The sequence below is a fragment of the Taudactylus pleione genome, unplaced genomic scaffold (genome assembly GCF_031769625.1).
Source record: "Taudactylus pleione unplaced genomic scaffold, aTauple2 ptg000216l, whole genome shotgun sequence".
NCBI classification, from domain to species: domain Eukaryota; kingdom Metazoa; phylum Chordata; class Amphibia; order Anura; family Myobatrachidae; genus Taudactylus; species Taudactylus pleione.
Genome location: NW_028284618.1, coordinates 12,333,971 through 12,358,953, shown reverse-complemented (window position 1 = coordinate 12,358,953; position 24,983 = coordinate 12,333,971). Strand labels below are relative to the sequence as shown.

The following is a 24,983-nucleotide window of genomic DNA, read 5'->3' as shown; positions in this document are numbered from 1 at the left end:
GACAATGCAAACAATCACCATGTCATCGCAGTTACTGCTGCTCCAAAAATAACTTCTCTACTGTCTGCAATTAAACATGGAGCTGTATGATGTACGTCTTATCGGTTAACTTTTAACTGTGATAGAATAGTGTCTTTGCTGAAGAGGCATTAAACCTTCGAGAGAGAGAAAGTGGAGGTTACCCATAGTTGCATCCAATAAGCTTCTAACTGTCATCTTACAGGCTGTGCTAGACAAAGCTGATTGGTTGCTATGAGAAACTTCTGCACTTTATCTCTCTCAAAAGTTAGTTACATCTGCCAGCATTCCGCATGCTCAGGCCGTCCTTCATGTCAATTAATGCGATTTCTCATTTATAAGCACCTTTCTGGCACATTGTAGGCAGATATTTTGTGAACAGGACCTCCAAACGTGTAATTGCAATTTATAAGACATTGCTCTATTTAGATTCAGAGCCGCTCGTAAGCAGCTGCTCGTTCGTTCTGAGCGATGTTTGCCCAACTGCGCATGCGTACGGATCGTAATACGCATGCGCGAACCAGTCAGTGCGGCCGAAAATCGTTTGTTCGCTAAATAGCGAATGCCTGCTATTTTGAGTGACAGGAGGAGGCGTATGTGGGTGGTAACAGGGGAAGGTGCTTGAAAACGGGGAGTGGAGATCAGAACGCAGGCGTGCTTAAAGGTCAAAACGGGCGTTTTATGGGTGTGTATAATTAAAACAGCAGCGTCATTGACCACGTCACTGGGTTATTTTATAGTCAGAACTGCTCGCATGATTGCGGTAGGAAAAAGCAACCACAAGAATAGCGAGCAGTTCATACGCAGGTTGATGTACTCGATTAATCTAATAAATAGCGGACATGACGTAGGATGCGAGCCGCCAGGGGGCGTAGTTTCCAAAAAAACGACCACAAGTTTTGTTCGCTCGTTCAGACATAGAGGCGTGAACAGACCGCAAAGAGCGAACGGTTCATCTGAATAGCCACCCCTTTTTTCAGAACGAACGACCGCAAATAGCGTCCGGCTCTGAATCAGGCCCTTAGTCTCCAATCCAATGTTTCTATGTAAAATGTTTATCTACACTCCGCATTATCCCCAATGTGTTTATCTTTCAGCTGGTAAGGTATTACAGCATAGACGGTGTAATGGTTAGCATTACTGCCTCACAGCACTGAGGTTGTGAATTCGATTCCCACCACGGCCCTAAGTGTATTCTCCCTGTGCTTGCGTGGGTTCCCCAGGGTACTCTGGTTTCCTACCACACTCCAAAAGTATACTGGTAGGCTAATTGGCTCCTAACAAAATTAACCATAGTGTGTATGTGTGTGAGCATGTGGTAGGGAATATAGATTGTAAGCTCCACTGGGGCACGGACTGATGTGTATGGCTAAGTATTCTCTGAAAAGCCCTGCGGGATATGTGTGCGCTATATAAATAACTGGTAATAATAATAATAAAGAAAATTAACATAATATAAAAAATTAAATAGAATTTACATAAATAGTGCCGGATTGACAACAGGGCGACTTGGGTGGTCGCCCAGGGCCCCCACACATTTGGGACCCCCCCTCATATAGCTACATCACCAGCATGGGAAACCTTGTGGCATAATGTGAAATGGGGGCACTACTTGCAGTGCTTGGAGTATTTACACGGTATCATTTTGGGGAGTGGGGCGCTGTGTGCCCCTCAGCCCGGCGCACAACCAATGGGGGGCGTGATTGCTTCCCCCATAGGCATAGGAGACTGCTCCAGCTGCTCGGGCCTGGGTAATTTGTACCCGCTCCCCCCCCTCTCGGCGCCCCTGGCTGTGATATCACTAATGGATTTGTTTCTATATAAATCATGGTTATCTCTTACCTGTAGGAATGTTTCAGCCCATAACCTGGATCTAATCTTGAGCACGGCCCGCTGACCGCCAGTTAAATGCTTCACTTTGCAGAAGATTGCTAAACATTTCACGTTGGTGCAATTCTGACAAACAAAAACACACAAACATTTTTTTAATTGTGGCACTTGGTACATACTATAGTATATATTCAAAAAGCCAATGCAAAGTACTTCACCCTTGTAATGTAGATTCATGATTTCCGATGCAGGGACTGATTTATCTATTTTGCAAACATCACCATGAAAATTTCCCTTCAACAAAATACTTTCAAATTTATGACATTTTGTTTAAGGTCTACTAAAAAGTCTCTAAGGGTATATTTACTAAAGTGTGGGTTTTTAGACGAGGAGATGTTGCCCATAGCAACCAATCAGATTCTACTTACATTTATCTAGCCCCCTCTAGAATAGCTACACTCTGATTGGTTGCTATGGGCAACATCTCCACTTCTAATAACTTGTACTGTAGTAAATATACCTAGAATTTCTTATTGGCAACCTTTGCTAAAGTGTTATTACTAATAATATACTGCCATGAGAAAGATTGGAATGGGACTGAAATGCGGATGCCCGACAGGATCAAGATCCCGACAGAGGCAGGTAAGTACCCTAACCTCACCTGTCCCCCCCTAACCCTCCCTTAGTGGTGCCTAACCCTAACCTCCCCCCTAGTGCCTAACCCTAACCTACCCCCAGGGGTGCCTAACCCTAACCCCCCTTACCGCTCCCTAAATCTAACCCTCCCAGGGGGGTGCCTAACCCTCCCCCATAGGGGTGCCTAACCCTAATCCCCCCCCAAACCTAGACTCCCTAACCCCCCCCCCGCGCGCGGCTAACGCTACGGGCTTCCCGGACTTAGCTTCATGCGGGATGCCGTCCTCTGCGTTCCGGCATCGGAATTATGATAGGTGTCGGTATTTCGACGCCTATCATAAATCCTTAGCCAGCATTCCGCTGTCGGGTATGTGACTGGCGGCCGCACATGACTACATCCCGAAAGGTCTACTAATAGCTATTGCAAATGAACTTCATGAGATTTGAATAATGTAACACCAATAAACTCAGAAGGTGTCATGTGCTTCTCCTCCCCCTACTTATAGTATCATTTACTCCTAACTCCCCACAACGGCACCTAACACCTGGTTGCTCATGTCCTGCTGCTTGTGTTTTGCAGCTGAGTTTATAACCTTGTCCTGCATTGTTTTGTATTACTATTAACTGTTTTTCTTGTGTGCTCATTTATGTACTGTGTAAGGCGCTGCGGAACCTTTGTGGCGCCATATAAATAAAGGATAATAATAATAATAATTAAATCTAGAGATGAGCAGTTTGGTTCTACTCGGATACGTATGGATCGGAAAAACTGCATCTTACCGGTTATCTGGTTCTCACATGTTATGGATAGCCAATAAGATAAATCAGAACTCGCGCTAATTTGGCAAAAAGAACCGGGTAGGACTGAATCGCTCATCTCTAATTAAATCTGGTGGTAGCTTTAGTAACACATTATGTTAAGCTACAGCCACAGTTGTGGATTGAGCCATATATTATCTGTTAGGCGGTTACTCCCAAGTCACTAATAAGATCGCTGTTATTTCAGTAATATTCTTTTTTTTACAATCAACCTTTTGAGGATTCACTTGCGAACAGTTGCAATGTGTAGTGTGTGTGAGTGTGATGGGGTGACGTTATGTCATATTGTTATTGTATTAAAAAGCAAATAAAAATGTATTTAAAAAAAAAACATAGGGAAATGTATCAAATATTCTATAGAATGGAAAAGTGGCCAATTTGCATACAGAAACCAATCAGCTTCTAGCTAGCATTTATCTAGTACATTCTTTAAAATGATAGTTAGAAGTTGATTAGTTGCTACAGTGTGGACAACTGCTCCAATTCTCCAATCTTTTGAAAGTTTGTTTCATCTCGCTCCATGTCCACTGTGTACCATGAGATCAGTATTAGTACTCTGTCACACTTTGTAGGTGGTGGTGCTGTCAGTGACTACATATGGCACATATAGTATTAAAAATGCTGATAGCTATAAGGGGCAATGATATATACAAAAAAACTATACTGACTCATCCTACCTAAACATTAATCAAAAAGGACAACACAGAAAGTGTAGCTTATCACCTGGTGTGGACATATAACCACTCGGGTGCATTTTCAGGCCAGTTGATAAAATGCACAGATCTACTTACATCAAAACATTATATATATACATTTTACAGTCATCCCACACACCCTTCTTTCTGCTCTATTTTGTCTGTGTTCCCACAATGCATGAATCAGCGCTAATATACCATGAATGTTCTTCCGAGGTTTTACAATATTAAGCCGATGTGATAAATATCATGAAACCATTTTAAAGTTTATTTTCTGTACAGATTTTAATAATTAAATAAATTTAGGCATAAAGCTGCATATACACACAACTTTTTTGTAAATGAACGATTTTATTAATCGATTCTCGTTCTTTTTTTCAAGGGAAAACTTAACAAAAATCTTTTACTAAAATCGTTCATTTACTAAATGTAATGAACGATTTTTTTGAACTACAAACGATTTTTGCCTATTCCCTTACTGAAAATCGTTGAGTTGGTCAGTCTGACTGAACTACAAACTACAAACGTGGATGCGCATGAACGATGTTCGTTCATCGTTTTAACTTAGAAAGTGAACGATTTTTTTCAACGATGAACGATAATCGATATCGTTAATCAATAATCGTTCAAAAAATCGTTGTGTGTGTATGCACCTTAAAAGTGAAGTAGAAATTAATTTCCAGCTGCATTTTGTTCATTTAAAAACTGCTTACAATTGTTTCACTCAGGGTGTGTTTCATTACGGATCGCAATTGCAGCTGCGAAATTGCATACAACGCGGCTGCGAAAAAATGCTAATGCTTGCCACAGCTCAGCCGGCATAGGTACGCCCGCTGCTGCTTTCTCACATCCGTACTACCTTGCACTCCTGCGTAAACATCGATAGCATCGTTGTACATTGGCCCGTCACACACATTTACACCAGGTCTGACCAGCCGCAGCCACTGCAAATCTTGTCGCATGCAGCGAGTACTCAAGCTGCATATGCCATGGCAGTGGCTAATTTATTCATGCCCATGCAACGGTGTTCAAATGGACAGGCGCGCCTGCGTTTCTGCAACCACTCCCCCGTCACCATCCCCAAACGCTGACTACCTGTCACTCACTCTGCGAAGGATTCCTCTAGGCGTGCGTGATTGCAGTGCAATCACAGTGCATGCGTGTGGCTTATACGCGTGCGCAATGGCTAACAATCGCTCGATTTGCGATCGCTGCTGAATCAGGCCCTCAGTTTGTAAGGTTTATTTTTTACCCTTTTGTGCGGCACAGAAAAAGGACAGCATGTTTCGTGAGAGCTGGAGTCTCAAAGCCTCCTATTTGCTAGCGTGCACATGTTACTATAGACCAGGATTACCCTTACCTACTTTATACGGGTTTTCTTAATAGAAAGGGGGCCAGAAGCATCATTTAACCCATTAGGACTCAATCAAGCTCTGGACTGAGTGCCAAAGAGTCCTGCTGCTCTGTGCGGTGGCACCGGAGGAAAATCCCCCCGATGTTTTCAGTCTGCACATGCATCCCGATGGTTACCGCTCTAAGACACAGATCAAAATTACACTCAGAGAAAATATGAGATATGGTAAGAACTTACCCTTGTTATCTCTATTTCTACGAAGTCCATAGGGTTCCACAGGATACCTTGGGGTATAGGTGTGACGTCAGTCGCTGGGCACCATAGAGTTAAGCTTTTCAGCCTCCCAGGATGCACTAGGGTCCCCCTCCCATACCCCGCCCCCGAGCCAAGGCACCCCAGTTAGTTATCAAGCCATAGGCCGGAGGAGGAGAAGGAAGAGAGAGAAAAAAGATCTGGACACATACAAGAATCACATTCTCACCAGAGGGAGACGGAAAACCGGTGACCAGAGCAAAGCCCATCTGCAGCACAGGTGCGACAGGGCGGGAGTCCTGTGGAACCCTATGGACTTCGTAGAAATAGAGATAACAAGGGTAAGTTCTTACCATATCTCATATTTCTACTTCAGGGTCCATAGGGTATCCACAGGATACCTTGGGGTATAGGTGTGACGTCAGTCGCAGGGCACCAAAGAGTTAAGCTTTCAGCCTCCCAGGATGCACTAGGTCCCCCTCCTATACCCCGCCCCCGGGCCAAGGCACCTCAGTTTAGTTTGGTGCCCGGCCGGAGTTGGGTGCACCTGTTGGAGTGGGGGCTAGAAGAGCCCCTGAAGCTTATTCTTCATGCAGCTGTGGCTGCACAACTGGATGAACAGCATGGACAGTCAGTCCTGACGTCCATGCTGTCTTCCCTACACCCCGCCGGTACCAGAACGCCGGTACTGATCCGGGGATGCTGGTGGGCGTCTGGGGTCACAGCTAGCGGTGACCCCAGATGCTCCGGACCATGGCCGGATTCAAGGGGGACAGAGGTAAGCAGCGGGGTCCCGCGGTGGGTCCCCGCTGATCACATGGTCCTAAGTCCCCAGGCAGGGGGCTCCCTGGGTACTGGCTGCAGCGTGGAGCCAGGCGACCAACCTGCGCTTCCACTACCCCCTGGGACAGCGGACCGCAGCAGAGCGGTAGCGCTGCGGCGTCCCAGGGGTTAAATGCATGCCAGGGGAGCGCGCCTTCCCTGTCTCACAGCCGGCGCCTCCCCCGCTGCACACAGCCCTCTCTGCATGCTGCCGACTGGTCCTGTGGCAGCGCTCCTCCCCCAGGCCAGCCTCCTCTCTGCTCCTCGGCGGCCATCTTCTCCAGAACGCATGGTGAACGCTGCTGGAAGCGCTGGACGGAAGCATCGTGGTCTGGGTCCCCCCGCATACCTCTCCTCCGCTGTGGTCAGGTCTGTGTATGCAGCGCTGTGTCCTACCAGGCCCTGTGTCTGTGTAGTTGAGTGATCAGCGCTGTTAGTGCAGGAATTGTTATTTTTCTGCATTGTATGTGACTGTGCTAGCGCTGCTGCCTGTAATCTTTTCTTCATCTAAACTGTCAGCTTTATTACTGTCCCTGTTCTTTCTGCTAAAGCCCTTGCGGTGCGGTGCTGCAGGGTGGTCTCTCGCCTATTTAATACTTAATTGGTGAGAGAGGTCACATACGTGGTGCCATCATGTCTGAAAGTGATTTTCCCCTCCGGCTACAGTGTACCACGTGCAAAGTACCGTTAGCGGAGGGGGAGGGTAGCGCGGAGGGCCTTTGCCGGCAGTGTTTGTCCATGGCGCGGCCTATTACGGTTACAGCACCGGTACAGGAGCCGCCCTGGGCTTGTTTCGCTCAGGCGTTAACAGCTTTAGTGGGCCAGTTAGCTCCGCAGCCCGCGTTTACTCCGATGGGTTTGTCCCAGCAGTCTGTGGTGTCGTCACCCATGCAGGGGTTCCCACGACAATTGGTGGTACCCCACAGTCTCCCTATTTCCCCGCTCCCGGGTTCTCAGGAGCCAGCGTGGGTTAACTCCCTGACGAGTTCTGTACAGCACTTGTCGGATGTGTTGCAAGGGGAGTCTGTGATGCGGTCTCATAAAAGGCCGGTGGCGTCTCTGTCCGCTCCTTATGAGGATGACGAAGGGACGTCTGATGATGGGGAGATTCTAGATCCTTACGATCAGGAACCTCTCCATACTAAGGACGCTGATGCTAAGTCCAAAGTATATATTCCTGGACTTATTCGGGCGGTCCGCACAGCCTTGGTGATTGAGGACGAAGTTCCCCCAGCGGCTAAATCTAAGTATGCCTTTTCAAAGATGTGAAGGGCGATGCCACAGTCTTTCCTCTTTCGGGTCAGTTGGTGGACCATTTAGAGGAGGCGTGGAAACAACCTGGCAAAAGATACCAGCCGCAGAGACGCCTGGCGGTGGCTTATCCGTTCGCGGATAATTATTTTGCGAAGTGGGAATCCCCTCCACAGGTGGATTCTCACGTGACCCGTCTTGTCCGTAGTGCCACATTGCCGATGCCATCCATGTCCTCCCTTAAGGATGCTACGGACCGCAAGGTAGAAATCTGCCTGAAGTCCGCTTATTCCCTTGCAGGGGGGGCAGCACGGCCGGCTATGGCCATTTGCTGGGTTGCCAGAGCGATGGAGCGCTGGGCGGATTCATTAGAGGCTTCTTTTGAATCCGACTGTCCGGCCGATCAGGCGGAGTTGATTGGCAATCTCCGTGATTCGGCCACCTACATCAACGAGGCGGCTCTAGACATTAGTACTCTGGTGTCTAGAATTTCTTCAGCAGCGGTAGCTGCTCGTCGCACCTTGTGGCTGCGATCCTGGAAGGCGGACGCAGATTCCAAGAAAGGTCTGGAAGCGTTGCCGTTTACCGGAGAAGTTCTCTTCGGTCCGGATCTGGATAAGATTGTGGCCACGCTGGCGGCAGCCAAATCTGCCTGTCTCCCGTCGGCCGCTGCTCCTTCTGGTTCGGGACCATCGTCCTTTCGGTCATCTAGAGCCCAGGGCAGGCCCAAACCACAGTCGTTTCCTCGACAGGCTGGCCCTAAGAAATCGGTCAAGCCCCGGAAGCAGGCATGGAGTACCAGACGTCCGGCCCCCAAGCCAGATGACAAGCCTGCGGCCTGACGGTCCGGGCCTCCCTTTGGGGGATCCCAGGGTGGGAGGCCGCCTGCTACAGTTCGCCCAGTGTTGGTCGACCACTACGACAGACACTTGGGTTCTGGAGGTGGTTTCTCACGGATACGCCCTCTCCTTCCGGCACAGACCCCCGGCTCGCTTCTTCACCACGGGTCTCCCATCAGACCGGAACAAGGCTACGGAGCTGCGGAAGGTATTGCACACTATGCTCCAGGCTGGAGTTATAGTGGCGGTTCCATTCTCCCAGAGGGGCCAGGGTTTCTATTCAAATCTATTTTTGGTACAGAAACCCAATGGGTCATATCGTCCGATTCTCAACCTCAAAGCACTCAACAAGTCTTTGCGGGTCCCGAAGTTTCGGATGGAGACCCTACGGTCCATCATTCTGGCGCTGGAACCTGGGGACTACTTGGTGTCATTGGACATACAGGACGCTTACCTGCATGTCCCTATTCTTTGGCGCCATCAACAGTTCCTCAGGTTTGCAATCAGCAGCGACCACTTCCAGTTTCGGGCGTTACCTTTTGGCCTGGCAACAGCACCACGTGTTTTCACCAAGGTGATGGCGGTCATGGCGGCTTCTCTGCGGCTGCAGGGAGTCCGCATGTTGCCGTATTTGGACGACCTGTTATTGGTGGCAGGATCTCCAGAGCTCCTGTTACGCCACTTGGACCTGACCATTGCACTGCTGCAACGGCACGGCTGGCTAATCAACTGGCAGAAGTCCACTCTAATCCCGTCTCGGAGGATTCTGCATCTTGGAGCCTTATTGGACTCGGGACAGCAAAGGATCTTCGTGACGGAGGACAAGATCTCTGCTTTACAGTCAAGGGTGCGCAGTTGTCTGCACAGCCGCCGGGTGTCCTTACACTCGGCGATGAGGTTACTGGGCTCCATGGTGTCGGTGTTCGACATGGTGGAATACGCCCAGTTTCACTCCAGACCTCTGCAGCACCTGATCCTGTCCAAGTGGAACGGGCTGACTCAGTCTCTGAAGTCCCAGACGATTGTGCTCACCCAGGAGGTTCGCCTGTCCCTTACGTGGTGGTTACAGATGACCCACCTCAACAAGGGACGTCCGTTCTGGGTTCCAAATTGGGTCCTGTTGACAACGGACGCCAGTCTTCGGGGCTGGGGAGCAGTTTCGGGTCCACACTTGTTCCAGGGCAGGTGGACGCCGACAGAAGCGGAGCTTCCAATAAATATCTTGGAACTCCGTGCGGTCTTCAATGCTCTCCAGCAGGCACAGCGGTTTCTCCAGGGTCGCCCGGTGCAGGTCCAGTCGGACAACGCTACCACCGTGGCCTACATAAACAGGCAAGGAGGAACTCGCAGTCGGGCGGCTCTCGTAGAGGTCTCTCGGATCCTGGTTTGGGCGGAGCGCAATCTTCCGGCCATATCAGCGGTCTTCATCCCGGGAGTGCTCAATTGGGAGGCGGACTTTCTAAGTCGCCAGGACGTTCATCCGGGGGAATGGTCCCTGCACCCGGACGTTTTTCAACTACTGGTGGACAGGTGGGGTCTTCCAGAAATCGACCTCATGGCGTCCCGGCACAACAACAAGTTGCCGGTGTACGGGTCTCGCACAAGAGACGAAGGGGCGTCTCTGGTGGATGCTCTGTCCGTCCGGTGGACGTTCCGGTTCGCATACCTGTTCCCTCCGGTCTCCCTTCTTCCACGGGTAATCCGGAAATTCAAACAGGAAGGAGGGACGCTCCTGTTGATAGCTCCCGCGTGGCCCAGACGGCACTGGTTCTCAGACCTTCAGGGTCTGTCCGTGGACATTCCTCTGCGGTTGCCGCTACGACCGGACCTTCTGTCTCAGGGTCCTTGCCTTCACCCGGACCTGACTCGGCTGTCTTTGACGGCGTGGCTGTTGAGACGGCCATGCTGAGGTCCCGGGGGTTTTCCAGCTCTGTGGTGCGTACCATGTTGCGAGCTCGGAAACCGTCTTCCGCGAGGATATACCATCGCGTGTGGCATACGTTCTTCCAGTGGTGTCGACCGAGAGGTTATGCACCGCGGGAGTTTCGTCTGTCTCGGATTCTCGCCTTCCTGCAAGCGGGACTAGATCATGGGCTTCGCCTTGCTTCTTTGAAGGTACAGGTTTCGGCCCTATCTGTCTGGTTTCACCGTAGGATTGCTACAATCCCGGATGTGCGCACCTTTATGCAGGGTGTTCTCCGCATTCAGCCGCCCTTTGTTCCACCTGTGGCGCCTTGGGATTTGGCTGTGGTCCTGAGGGCTCTCCAAGGACCGCCGTTTGAACCACTGGGCTCAGTGGATCTTAAATGGCTAACAGCTAAGACTGTTTTCCTTCTGGCCATTGCTTCGACCAGACGTGTTTCTGAGTTAGGGGCTCTTTCTTGTAGACCCCCTTTCTTGGTTTTTTATGGGAACAGGGCAGTGCTCCGCACTCGGCCCGAGTTTCTTCCCAAAGTTGTTTCCCAGTTTCATATTAACGAGGAAATAGTTGTTCCGGCCTTTAACTCACCGGGTCTTTCCGTGGGTGAGGCCTCTTTGGATGTTGTGCGGGCCTTAAGGACTTATGTTGACCGCACTTCTTCGTTTAGGAAGTCGGACGCTTTGTTTGTCCTCTTTGGCTTCCGTAAAAAGGGTTGGCCTGCTTCAAAGCAAACTTTGGCAGCCTGGATCCGTATGGCTATTTCTGAAGCTTATCTTCATGAAGGCCTACCGGTCCCTCCTTCTCTGAAGGCTCATTCCACTAGGTCTGTGGGTCCTTCGTGGGCAGCTCGACGTGGTGCCTCGGCAGTTCAGATCTGCAAGGCTGCTACGTGGTCTTCTGTCCATACCTTCGTGAGGTATTACAGGTTTGACACCTTCGCCTCTCAGGATGCTTCCTTCGGGCGGCGGATTCTCCTTTCTGCACAGGAGCGTCCCCACCCTTAAAGGATACTGCTTTGGGACATCCCCAAGGTATCCTGTGGATACCCTATGGACCCTGAAGTAGAAAATATGAGATATGGTAAGAACTTACCCTTGTTATCTCTATTTCTACGAAGTCCATAGGGTTCCACAGGACTCCCGCCCTGTCGCACCTGTGCTGCAGATGGGCTTTGCTCTGGTCACCGGTTTTCCGTCTCCCTCTGGTGAGAATGTGATTCTTGTATGTGTCCAGATCTTTGTTCTCTCTCTTCCTTCTCCTCCTCCGGCCTATGGCTTGGTAACTAACTGAGGTGCCTTGGCCCGGGGGCGGGGTATAGGAGGGGGACCTAGTGCATCCTGGGAGGCTGAAAGCTTAACTCTTTGGTGCCCTGCGACTGACGTCACACCTATACCCCAAGGTATCCTGTGGAACCCTATGGACTTCGTAGAAATAGAGATAACAAGGGTAAGTTCTTACCATATCTCATATTTTTCTACTTCAGGGTCCATAGGGTATCCACAGGATACCTTGGGGATGTCCCAAAGCAGTATCCTTTAAGGGTGGGGACGCTCCTGTGCAGAAAGGAGAATCCGCCGCCCGAAGGAAGCATCCTGAGAGGCGAAGGTGTCAAACCTGTAATACCTCACGAAGGTATGGACAGAGGACCACGTAGCAGCCTTGCAGATCTGAACTGCCGAGGCACCACGTCGAGCTGCCCACGAAGGACCCACAGACCTAGTGGAATGAGCCTTCAGAGAAGGAGGAACCGGTAGGCCTTCATGAAGATAAGCTTCAGAAATAGCCATACGGATCCAGGCTGCCAAAGTTTGATTTGAAGCAGGCCAACCCTTTTTACGGAAGCCATAGAGGACAAACAAAGCGCCCGACTTCCTAAACGAAGAAGTGCGGTCAACATAAGCCCTTAAGGCCCACACAACATCCAAAGAGGCCTCACCCACGGAAAGACCCGGTGAGTTAAAGGCCGGAACAACGATTTCCTCGTTAACATGAAACTGGGAAACAACTTTGGGAAGAAACTCGGGCCGAGTGCGGAGCACTGCCCTGTTCCCATGGAAAACCAAGAAAGGGGGTCTACAAGAAAAAGCCCCTAACTCAGAAACACGTCTGGCCGAAGCAACGGCCAGAAGGAAAACAGTCTTAGCTGTTAGCCATTTAAGATCCACTGAGCCCAGTGGTTCAAACGGCGGTCCTTGGAGAGCCCTCAGGACCACAGCCAAATCCCAAGGTGCCACAGGTGGAACAAAGGGCGGCTGAATGCGGAGAACACCTTGCATAAAGGTGTGCACATCCAGGATTGTAGCAATCCTACGGTGAAACCAGACAGATAGTGCCGAAACCTGTACCTTCAAAGAAGCAAGGCGAAGCCCATGATCTAGTCCCGCTTGCAGGAAGGCGAGAATCCGAGACAGACGAAACTCCCGCGGTGCATAACCTCTCGGTCGACACCACTGGAAGAACGTATGCCACACGCGATGGTATATCCTTGCGGAAGACGGTTTCCGAGCTCGCAACATGGTACGCACCACAGAGCTGGAAAACCCCCGGGACCTCACATGGCCGTCTCAACAGCCACGCCGTCAAAGACAACCGAGTCAGGTCTGGGTGAAGACAAGGACCCTGAGACAGAAGGTCCGGTCGTAGCGGCAACCGCAGAGGACTGTCCACGGACAGACCCTGAAGGTCTGAGAACCAGTGCCGTCTGGGCCACGCGGGAGCTATCAACAGGAGCGTCTCTCCTTCCTGTTTGAATTTCCGGATTACCCGTGGAAGAAGGGAGACCGGAGGGAACAGGTATGCGAACCGGAACGTCCACCGGATGGACAGAGCATCCACCAGAGACGCCCCTTCGTCTCTTGTGCGAGACCCGTACACCGGCAACTTGTTGTTGTGCCGGGACGCCATGAGGTCGATCTCTGGAAGACCCCACCTGTCCACCAGCAGTTGAAAAACGTCCGGGTGCAGGGACCATGCCCCCGGATGAACGTCCTGGCGACTTAGAAAGTCCGCCTCCCAATTTAGCACTCCCGGGATGAAGACCGCTGATATGGCCGGAAGATTGCGCTCCGCCCAAACCAGGATCCGAGAGACCTCTACGAGAGCCGCCCGACTGCGAGTTCCTCCTTGCCTGTTTATGTAGGCCACGGTGGTAGCGTTGTCCGACTGGACCTGCACCGGGTGACCCTGGAGAAACCCATGTGCCTGCTGGAGAGCATTGAAGACCGCACGGAGTTCCAAGATATTTATTGGAAGCTCCGCTTCTGTCGGCGTCCACCTGCCCTGGAACAAGTGTGGACCCGAAACTGCTCCCCAACCCCGAAGATTGGCGTCCGTTGTCAACAGGACCCAATTTGGAAACCAGAACGGACGTCCCTTGTTGAGGTGGGTCATCTGTAACCACCACGCAAGGGACAGGCGAACCTCCGGGGTGATCACAATCGTCTGGGACTTCAGAGACTGAGGCAGCCCATTCCACTTGGACAGGATCAGGTGCTGCAGAGGTCTGGAATGAAACTGGGCGTATTCCACCATGTCGAACACCGACACCATGGAGCCCAGTAACCTCATCGCCGAGTGTAGGGACACCTGGCGGCTGTGCAGACAACTGCGCACCCTTGACTGTAAAGCAGAGATCTTGTCCTCCATCACGAAGATCCTTTGCTGTCCCGAGTCCAATAAGGCTCCAAGATGCAGAATCCTCCGAGACGGGATTAGAGTGGACTTCTGCCAGTTGATTAGCCAGCCGTGCCGTCGCAGCAGTGCAATGGTCAGGTCCAAGTGGCGTAACAGGAGCTCTGGAGATCCTGCCACCAATAACAGGTCGTCCAAGTACGGCAACATGCGGACTCCCTGCAGCCGCAGAGAAGCCGCCATGACCGCCATCACCTTGGTGAAAACACGTGGTGCTGTCGCCAGACCAAAAGGTAACGCCCGAAACTGGAAGTGGTCGCTGCGGATTGCAAACCTGAGGAACTGTTAATGGCGCAAAAGAATAGGGACATGCAGGTAAGCGTCCTGTATGTCCAATGACACCATATAGTCCCCAGGTTCCAGCGCCAGAATGATGGACCATAGTGTCTCCATCCAAAACTTCGGAACCCGCAAAGACTTGTTGAGTGCTTTGAGGTTGAGAATCGGACGATACGACCCATTGGGTTTCTGTACCAAAAATAGATTTGAATAGAAACCCTGGCCCCTCTGGGAGAATGGAACAGGCACTATAACTCCAGCCTGGAGCATAGTGTGCAATACCTTCCGCAGCTCCGTAGCCTTGTTCCGGTCTGATGGTAGACCCGTGGTGAAGAATCGAGCCGGGGGTCTGTGCCGGAAGGAGAGGGCGTATCCGTGGGAAACCACCTCCAGAACCCAAGTGTCTGTCGTAGTGGCCGACCAACACTGGGCGAACTGCAGCAGGCGGCCTCCCACCATGGGATCCCCCAAAGGGAGGCCCGGACCGTCAGGCCGCAGGCTTGTCATCTGGCTTGGGGGCCGGACGTCTGGTACTCCATGCCTGCTTCCGGGGCTTGGCCGATTTCTTAGGACCAGCCTGTCGAGGAAACGACTGTGGTTTGGGCCTGCCCTGGGCCCTAGATGACCGAAAGGACGATGGTCCAGAACCAGAAGGAGCAGCGGCCGACGGGAGACAAGCCGATTTGGCTGCCGCCAGCGTGGCCACAATCTTATCCAGATCCGGACCGAAGAGAACTTCTCCGGTAAACGGCAACGCCTCCAGACCCTTTTTGGAATCTGCGTCCGCCTTTCAGGATCCAGGTGCGATGAGCAGCCACCGCTGCTGAAGAAATTCTAGACACCAGAGTACTAATGTCTAGGGCCGCCTCGTTGATATAAGTGGCCGAATCACGGAGATTACCAATCAACTCCACCTGTTCGGCCGGACAGTCGGAATCAAAAGAAGCCTCTAATGAATCCGCCCAGCGCTCCATCGCTCTGGCAACCCAGCAAATGGCCATAGCCGGCCGTGCTGCCCCCCCCGCAAGGGAATAAGCGGACTTCAGGCAGATCTCCACCTTGCGGTCCGTAGCATCCTTAAGGGAGGACATAGATGGCATCGGCAATGTGGCACTATGGACAAGACGAGTCACGTGAGAATCCACCTGTGGAGGGGATTCCCACTTTGCAAAATAATTATCCGCGAACGGATAAGCCACCGCCAGGCGTCTCTGCGGCTGGTATCTTTTGCCAGGCTGTTTCCACGCCTCCTCTAAATGGTCCACCAACTGACCCGAAAGAGGAAAGACTGTAGCATCGCCCTTCACATCTTTGAAAAAGGCATACTTAGATTTAGCCGCTGGGGGAACTTCATCCTCAATCACCAAGGCTGTGCGGACCGCCCGAATAAGTCCAGGAATATATACTTTGGACTTAGCATCAGCGTCCTTAGTATGGAGAGGTTCCTGATCGTAAGGATCCAGAATCTCCCCATCATCAGATGTCCCCTCGTCATCCTCATAAGGAGCCGACAGAGACGCCACCGGCCGTTTATGCGGCCGCATCACAGACTCCCCTTGCAACACATCCGACAAGTGCTGTACAGAACTCGTCAGGGAGTTAACCCACGCTGGCTCCTGAGAAACCGGGAGCGGGGAAATAGGGAGACTGTGGGGTACCACCAATTGTCGTGGGAAACCCTGCATGGGTGACGACACCACTGACTGCTGGGATAAACCCATCGGTGTAAACGCGGGCTGCGGAGCTAACTGGCCCACTAAGGCTGTAAGCGCCTGAGCGAAACAAGCCCAGGGCGGCTCCTGTACCGGTGCTGTAACCGTAAGAGGCCGCGCCATGGACAAACACTGCCGGCAAAGGCCCTCCGCGCTACCCTCCCCCTCCGCTAACGGTACTTTACACGTAGTACACTGTAGCCGGAGGGGAAAATCACTTTCGGACATGATGGCACCACGTATGTGACCTCTCTCACCAATTATAACTTAAATAGGCGAGAGACCACCCTGCAGCACCGCACCGCAAGGGCTTAGCAGAAAGAACAGGGACAGTAATAAAGCTGACAGTTTAGAGAAAAGTTACAGGCAGCAGCGCTAGCACAGTCACATACAATGCAAAGAAAATCAATTCCTGCACTAACAGCGCTGATCACTCAACTACGCAGACACAGGGCCTGGTAGGACACAGCGCTGCATACACAGACCTGACCACAGCGGAGGAGAGGTATGCGGGGGGACCCAGACCACGATGCTTCCGTCCAGCGCTTCCAGCATGCGTTCTGGAGAAGATGGCCGCCGAGGAGCAGAGAGGAGGCTGGCCTGGGGGAGAAGCGCTGCCACAGGACCAGTCGGCAGCGTGCAGAGAGGGCTGTGTGCAGCGGGGGAGGCGCCGGCTGTGAGACAGGGAAGGCGCACTCCCCTGGCATGCATTTAACCCCTGGGATGCGGCAGCGCTACCGCTCTGCTGCGGTCCGCTGTCCCAGGGGGTAGTGGAAAGCGCAGGTTGGTCGCCTGGCTCCACGCTGCAGCCAGTCCCCAGGGAGTCCCCTGCCTGGGGACTTAGGGCCATGTGACCAGCGGGGACCCACCGCGGGACCCCGCTGCTTACCTTTGTCCCCCTTGGATCCGGCCATGGTCCGGAACATCTGGGGTCACCGCTAGCTGTGACCCCAGATGCTCACCAGCATCCCCGGATCGGTACCGGCGTTCTGGTACCGGCGGGGGTGTAGGGAAGACAGCATGGACGTCAGGACTGACTGCCCATGCTGTACATCCAGATGTGCAGCCACAGCTGCACTGAAAAAAGCTTCAGGGGCTCTTCTAGTCCCCACTCCGACAAGTGCACCCGACTCCGGCCGGGCACCAAACTAAACTGGGGTGCCTTGGCTCGGGGGCGGGGTATGGGAGGGGGACCCTAGTGCATCCTGGGAGGCTGAAAAGCTTAACTCTATGGTGCCCAGCGACTGACGTCACACCTATACCCCAAGGTATCCTGTGGATACCCTATGGACCCTGAAGTAGAAATGGGAATTTCGGTGGGAGTGTCTGGGTGGTAACGGGGTGACTTGCCAGACATGGGCTTGCTGTGGTCATAGGCGGCTATGCTCATGTTCTAATCTTTGATGGTGCGTCTTAATAAACAGCAATGGATTAACGCCATAGCCCATGGGAGTCTCAGTAGGTAGATCATTTATTTTTATTTATTTATTAACAGTTTCTTATATAGCGCAGCATATTCCGTTGCGCTTTACAATTGTAAACATTAATAGAACAAAACTGGGTAATAACAGACAGATATATAGGTAGGAAGGCCCTGCTCGTAAGCTTACTATCTATAGGGAAATAGGCATTGATACACAAGTATAGGTGCTATATATTGCATTTTGGTCCGGCACAATGCACAGTTTCTTGGTTGGCTGCATGATCCAGTCACACAGGAATGTCGGCCAAATGTCATGAGGATGTGAGAGAAAAACGATGTGTGATGTTGTGTGTGGACTGTGAAGGGGATGTAATTAGATATGGAAACTATGAAGGTTATGTGGGCGGTTCTGGGATCTGATAAGCTTGCCTGAAGAGGTGAGTTTTCAGGGATCGCTTGAAGGATTGGAGACTAGAGGAAAGTCGTATTGTGCGTGGTAAGGCATTCCATAGAGTGGGTGCAGCCCGAAGAAAGTCCTGTAACCGTGAGTGGGAGCAAGTAATGCATAGGGATGAGAGACGCAGATCTTGTGCTGAGCGGAGAGGTCGGGTAGGGAGATATTTTGAGATGAGTGAAGAGATGTATGTTGGTGTGGTTTGGTTAATGGCCTTATGTGTAAGTAAGAGTATTTTGTATTGAATACGGTAGAAAACCAGCAACCAATGGAGGGACTGACAGAGCGGGGCAGCAGACGATGAACGTTTGGCAAGGAAGATAAGCCTTGCAGCTGCATTCATAATTGATTATAATGGCGATAGCCTGTTTTTGGGAAGACCAGTAAGGAGACTGTTGCAATAGTCAATGCGGGAAATAATAAGTGCATGGATTAGAGTTTTTGCAGTGTCTTGTGTGAGATATGGTCGAATTTTGGATATGTTTTTTAGATGTATGTAACATGATTTTGAGACAGATTGAATATGGGGAACAAAGGACAGTTCAGAGTCAAGGATGACACCAAGGCAGCAAGCTTGTGGGGCAGGGTGGATGGTCGAGATCATTGGCGGTGGCATCAGCATAAAGACATAGCAGCAACTGTGTCCAGCTCAGGCCCAGAGTGTGCAACTAGTGGCTTGTGGGGAAAAAAAAATTTAAGTTAGGGGGGATGGTGGATTAGTGGCCTGGCCAAGATGGCCCAGAGTGGTTATATAAATATATATAGGTTAGATATAAACTTCCTTTACGTGAAAATTAAGGGTAATCGCAGCGATCACTTTGGGTCAGTCTTTGCATAGGCCATTAGGTGACCATATGGTGTCACAAAGCATTTCTGTGAAACGCCTCCATTTGGGGGCGGCCCCACTGACATCACGAGTGATGTCAGTGGGAGAGATTTCGGCTCTGTTAGAGCCGAAATCTCTCTGGGGCTTGCGGCAACGAGACCCTACCACAAGGGTCTCGTTGCAAGCCCGATGGTCGCGATGGTCTTGACCATCGCGACCATCTTCCTGGCCGCTCGCTATAAATGTGGGTGGTCACCCACAGCTATGCAAGCGGCCAGGAGGCCGTTCTAAAAAAAAAAATAGCCCGGCCTTGATTCAGAGCGAGCTCTCTGTCAGAGCGTCCGGCTCTGAATCAGGGCCTCTGACCCCTCCCACCAGTGTCAGTGATATCATTACCTGAGAGTTCCCGCACCTACTGAGCACATCAGTCTCAGGACATGCCATTCTCCATTATTATATAAATAGGGGTCGATTCATTGTGATGTGATGGACACGGTGTGCTGGTCTGGAACGTCACATGGCAGCTGGGAATATCGCTAATTTTTCCTTGCACCGAATCGAGCTGTGCAGGAAAACCAGTGATGTTGCTGGTACTGTAAGTAATGGATTAGTATGTGCACAGCCAAACATCGAGGTTATGTTCGGTCTCACATTGTCCATGATTCAATCGGCCCTATATTTTTTGATTTGTGGCTACAATTATCTGTGTTTATCTATACTAATGTATTCTTATTTATCTACACACATCTGAGACACCCTGATGAGAGTAGATACCAAGCCATATAACTCCGCAAGGAGATACTACCCAACTCTCAACATCATCCAATGTATTACCTTTTCTAGTCTAGGCAGGTGAATAAATACCATGTAGCATGCACTACCCTTACACCCTAGAAAAATAGATATTAGTATTTTTACCCCAAACAACCATAGCAAACAAAATGATTCCAAAACAGGGCAGACCATGTTTTCTAAACTAAAGCTCACAGTTATTAGGTTGTATATACAAATATGTATGCTAGGGGCGAAAACATTCAATGGAAGCCAAAGAAAGTGGGCAAGCCCTTTATTATACAATAGATCACTTGCCTTGGTCTTTGTCTGGTCATCAGATTATGTGGGAGATTTATCAAGCCTTCTAAAAAGGAAAATGGGAGCCACAGCAACCAATTAGAATTTAGCTATTATTTATCTAGTGCAGTATAAAAAGTGATAGCTGTAATCGGATTGGTTGCTATGAGCAACATCTCCATTTTTTCCTTTTTTTTTTAAAAGGTTTGATAAATCTCTCCCTTATTAATGTGATGTGCTGATACCAATAGAAAGATTTATTCTAGTTATCTACAACATACAGTACTTAAAAAGCTAAAATCTAGCCAACAACATCTACTAGACCACAACTCTTCCAAGAAAAATCACTCAAAGCGTGTAACATAACATCTCCCCACAACAGAGAATAAGCCAACAACCTGGAGCGAATATAATCAAATGTGTTTCTAATTAGCAGAGTGAGAAAATGTGTGTATTACAAACTAACACAACAGGACTGATCATAGAACGGTCATTCATTTTCTTGTAATATCTAATGCTCTCCAATTAAGTTAGCAATATCCGGATGGGTCATTTACATGACGGCTTAAGCATGATTTAGGGGAGATTGCAAAAGGGCATGATGCTAAGGCTGGGTACACACTAGACCTACCTTGGCCTGGACTATGCAAGATTGCTGTTACACACTAGAAGATTTGTGGAGCTCCCTGTACCGGAGGGAGACGAGAGATGAGGCAGCAACAGTTCAGCCTCGCTTCTGTATAGTGAGAAACTGCCTGCAGAGCTGGGGGCGGGGCCACACCATGGGCAATAAACTGAACAGAAAGAGAGCTAATAGAGGCATGACTCTGAGTATGGGGGGCATGCCTTGAGCAATGATGGACACCTTGGATGTATCATGTGACCAGGAAGTGCACTGCAGTGTTTAGAGTTCAGAGCTCAGCAGCAAGAGAAGACACAGTGATGCAGGTAGGAGAATGAATGGACACTGAAGCTTAGTGTAGTGAGGGGAGAGTTACAGTGAGTAGGGGGTGATATAGGCTTCCAGCACTCAGACACATCTCCATGTATGCCTCCCTAGACATTGACTTTACCGCACGTCATGTACCCAGCCGTAGTTAAATGAAAATTAGCCGTAGATGTCCCGTGCAATTTTTCACTTTTTAATATTCGTTTTCATGAGTACCAATTGCTGTGGTGTTATCCGCACACGTGTTTAGAAGTAGGAATCACTGATTACTAAGCCTGCAGAATTTTATCACTTGTATCTGCATTCTGTTTACAATAATAATCATAAAGGCTTTACAAACACAAGGAGATTAAGTGGTATATTTACTAAATGTCGATTTTGGCTTTTTTTATATATTGCACACTGCACCCACCTTGTCCTATAATTCTCTATCCACCCTCAGTTCAGTTGCCTCATTAATGAGGATGAAGTCTGCACTCATCTCTCTTTGGACAGAATGATGGTGCAATAACTAGCTTGTTGCCTTACAGCACTGAGGTCTTTAGTTTGACTTCCACCAAGGGCCTATATGTGTGGAGTATATTCTAACCTTGCATGCATGTGTTCTCTCTGGGTACTCCAGTTTATTTCCACAATCCAAAACATACAAGTTGGTTAATTGGCTTCTGACAAAAATTAACCCAAGTGTGTGTGTGAGTATGTGACTGACAGAATATTCTCTGTAAAAGCTATGCGGAATATGTTTGTGGAATATAAATAACTTTTTTTTTTTTCAATAAATTTTTATTGAGACAATGGCCCTCATTCAGAGGCGGTCGGAGGATGCAAGCGGTCGCTCAGAAACTGGGCGGCCGCTTGCATCCTGACCGGCCGCCTCTGTTTCGGTCGTTAGGCTGTGGGTTAACACCCACAGCTCTAACGACCGCTAGGGTGACGGTCGCAATGGTCATTGACCATCGCGACCATCGGGGCTTACGACGAGACCCTAGGTAGGGTCTCACTTGTCGTAAGCCCCGGAGAGCTTCTGGCTGTGTCAGAGCCGGATGCTCTCCACTGACATCACTAGCGATGTCAGTGGGGCCTCCCCCAAACGGCAGGCGTTCCCATGGGAACGCCTCCGTTTGGGCTGCCACCCCCCCGGCCCGCCTTCCAAACGGGGCGAGCTGTCAATCAACATCGACAGCTCGCCCCCATTGGAAAGAGACCCGCTACGACCGGCGCTGTCGGTCGTAGCGGGTCTCACGCATGCGCACGAAGGAGCCGGCTCCCTCATGCGCATGCGCACTAGACAAACATCGAGGCGGCCGTGCGGTCGTAGACCGTACGGCCGCCTCTGAATCAAACCCTATATGTATTACAACATCCAACATAAAATCACATTGATCATTTTGTGAAGTACATCTTTCAAATTTATAAACAAGTCTTCAATTTTATCCTTTACATTTATATTTCTATTTTGATAAACCATTACAAAATTATTGAACCGGAGAGAGAGCAAACCAAATCTTCTTTCTAAATGATAACAATAGGAGGATCATCTACCGCCAGTCTTGTGAGATACCATGTGGTATTTTTCAAACTGTGGAGTATTTGTTTCCCTGTAGTAGCTGGGAGTGTGTCTATGTATATTTCCCATAATGAAAAGAGACGTTCCACCTTTTTTTCTTTTTGTGTCAAAGTCTCTACCCAATCCATTTTAAAAATAAAATATAATTTTGTCATGAACAGGGAGGGGGGGGTGAGCTATCCAACCAACCCTGCAGTATGGTTTTCCTACCTGTCGCGCTCAGAATCAACAGTAATTTCTTGCTATCTAAGGTCATACGCTGTTCTGGATCGAAAACCCCCAATATCGCCCATTCAGGAGTAAATGGAACATAATTTATAAAAAAAAATTACGCATATCTTCTTATCTGATGCCAAACATTTTTAACTATTGGGCACGCCCATAGACAATGAAAATTGTCCGCTTCCTCCTGTTGGCATCGTGGACATAAATGATTATTAGATTAACCCATTTTGAACCGTCTAATGGGGGAAAGATAGACATTATGATAAACATTTATAAAGAGTTCAGTATACATACTGGCTGGCAAAGTTCTTCTAGAGAACTCCAATAACTTTTCTAGCCTTGGAATCGTCAAATTTGGGAAATAAGTTAGCCATTTGGCCACACCTCTGGAAATTGTAGCATGATCAATTATATCTCTTAAAAAATTATAATGGATTGAGATGGCTCTACGTTGTGGTACCTGATAAGACAGAAAAGTGTCCAACGTATAATTTTCACTTAGTTTAACTTATTTATTCACTATACTATTCTAATTTCATTTAGTTTACTCAGTTCTGCTCTTCCCGTAAACTTACATACAAAGCACCTACTGTATTTGGGGTGGGATGGAGGAGAGAACAGGGCATAAAATAAATAAAACAAACTATTGGGATGGTGACAGTGGACACAAAAGGCACAATATCAAAAATATAGATAGAGTGGAGGAGAGAAAATGTCACCAAATCACTAATATCAGGATGGTGGGGACGGGCGTCAATGTTCCCTCTCACTCAGGGTGCTAAAATGTCTAATGTCTGAGTGTATTAAAGTTACCAAGGGGGTAAATTATTCATAATATGTTTGGTCTCTTAGATCCTCAACAATTTATGTCGTTCTTTGGATATTTTCTCTTTTACAAACATCAGAAATAATTTTTTTCATTAGATAGCAAATGGGCATCATGGCCGCTGATGCAGTATATTATCCCTATGTGTGTCCTGATCACAAGCAGCCTTACTGGGCTCACATGGACTAATTATGCTACTTCAGTCTGTATTTATTATTCTCATGTTTATTTTCACTCGTGATGTCAGTGGTGAGCTTCCAGCTGTAATAGAGCCGAAAGCTCACTGGGGCTTGCGGCAGACGAGACCCTACCACAAGGGTCTCGTCGCAAACCTCGATGGTCGCGATGGTCGGGACCATCGAGACCATCACCTGGCTGCTTGCTAAAGCTGTGGGTGGTCACCCGCAGCTTAGCGAGCGGCGAGAAGGCCGGCTCAAGAAAAAAATATGCCGTCCTGATTCAGAGCGAGTGCTCTGAAAGAGCATCCGGCTCTGAATCAGGGCCAGAGTCTGATGTCATTAAGTTGTTTTCATTTGTTGTTTTAAATTGAAGTGCACAGCATGTGACCTATCCAGCGCACTTCCACAGATTTGTTGATATATTATATATATATATATATATATATATATATATATATATATATATCTCTCTCTCTCTATATATATATATATGTAAAACAAAAAAGGGTGGAGAAAAGAGCGCCTCCTAGTGCATTAAATATGTAAATGATGTAACCATCACCAAAGATAATCACCCTCTGTGTAGATGGGGGTGTACCTTATATAGTGGAATTCACCACTTATTCAACAGCAAGAATAATCGCAATGATTCCTTATTTGTCCAACTTCTGGAAACCCTCAGGCTTTTCCCTCCATATAGACCAAAGTGAATCTGGAGCAGATATCAAGGGAAAGTTCCGGAGTAGTAACATCCTGTTAGTAACCTGGTGTCCCTTTAGAGCAGTGATTCCCAACCTTGGTCCAAGGTTACATCATTTACATATTTAATGCACTAGGAGGCACTCTTTTCTCCACCCTTTTTTGTTTTACAGATTTTGACGCTGCTTGGGCAGCAGTATATGGGAGTAGGAGCAGCCACCCTATACGTTTGGGGAGTGCGACTTTTGATGGACTGATATTACTTTGGAATCACATTAACTGTTTCAGGACTCAGCGCCGTGTACTACCCTATTTTTTTAATATATATATATCTATATCTATATATATATATGCAACAGTCATCATCAGTATCGGCACATGCACCAGCCCCATGCTAGGTCCCTGAGATTCGTCTGGAACAGTCTTCCCTTCTCCGTGCGCATGACTCAGAACTGCAAGGAACTCAAGTAACATACCCATGATACTCCAATGGCACACAGGACAGTTCTGTGCAATTGCATTGCCTCCACCAAGTTTCTACCCCAAAATGCCCATTTCGAGCAAAGACAGAATTGTAAAAGACCCATCGGACGTAGATGCCCAAAAATGCACAAATTTCCTTTGGCGCATGAGCTATATGCCTAAA

General features: G+C 49.2%; 1 protein-coding gene across 1 annotated transcript in view; it reads right to left on the bottom strand.

Annotated features, from left to right (window-relative positions):
* ITGA8 (integrin subunit alpha 8) overlaps positions 1–24,983 on the bottom strand; it is a 212,997-nt gene that overhangs the window by 24,080 nt on the left and 163,934 nt on the right. The window contains exon 27 of the mRNA XM_088478635.1: positions 1,861–1,974. Within this exon, the coding sequence (XP_088334761.1) occupies positions 1,861–1,974 (114 nt within the window). The remainder of the gene's footprint in view (positions 1–1,860; positions 1,975–24,983) is intronic.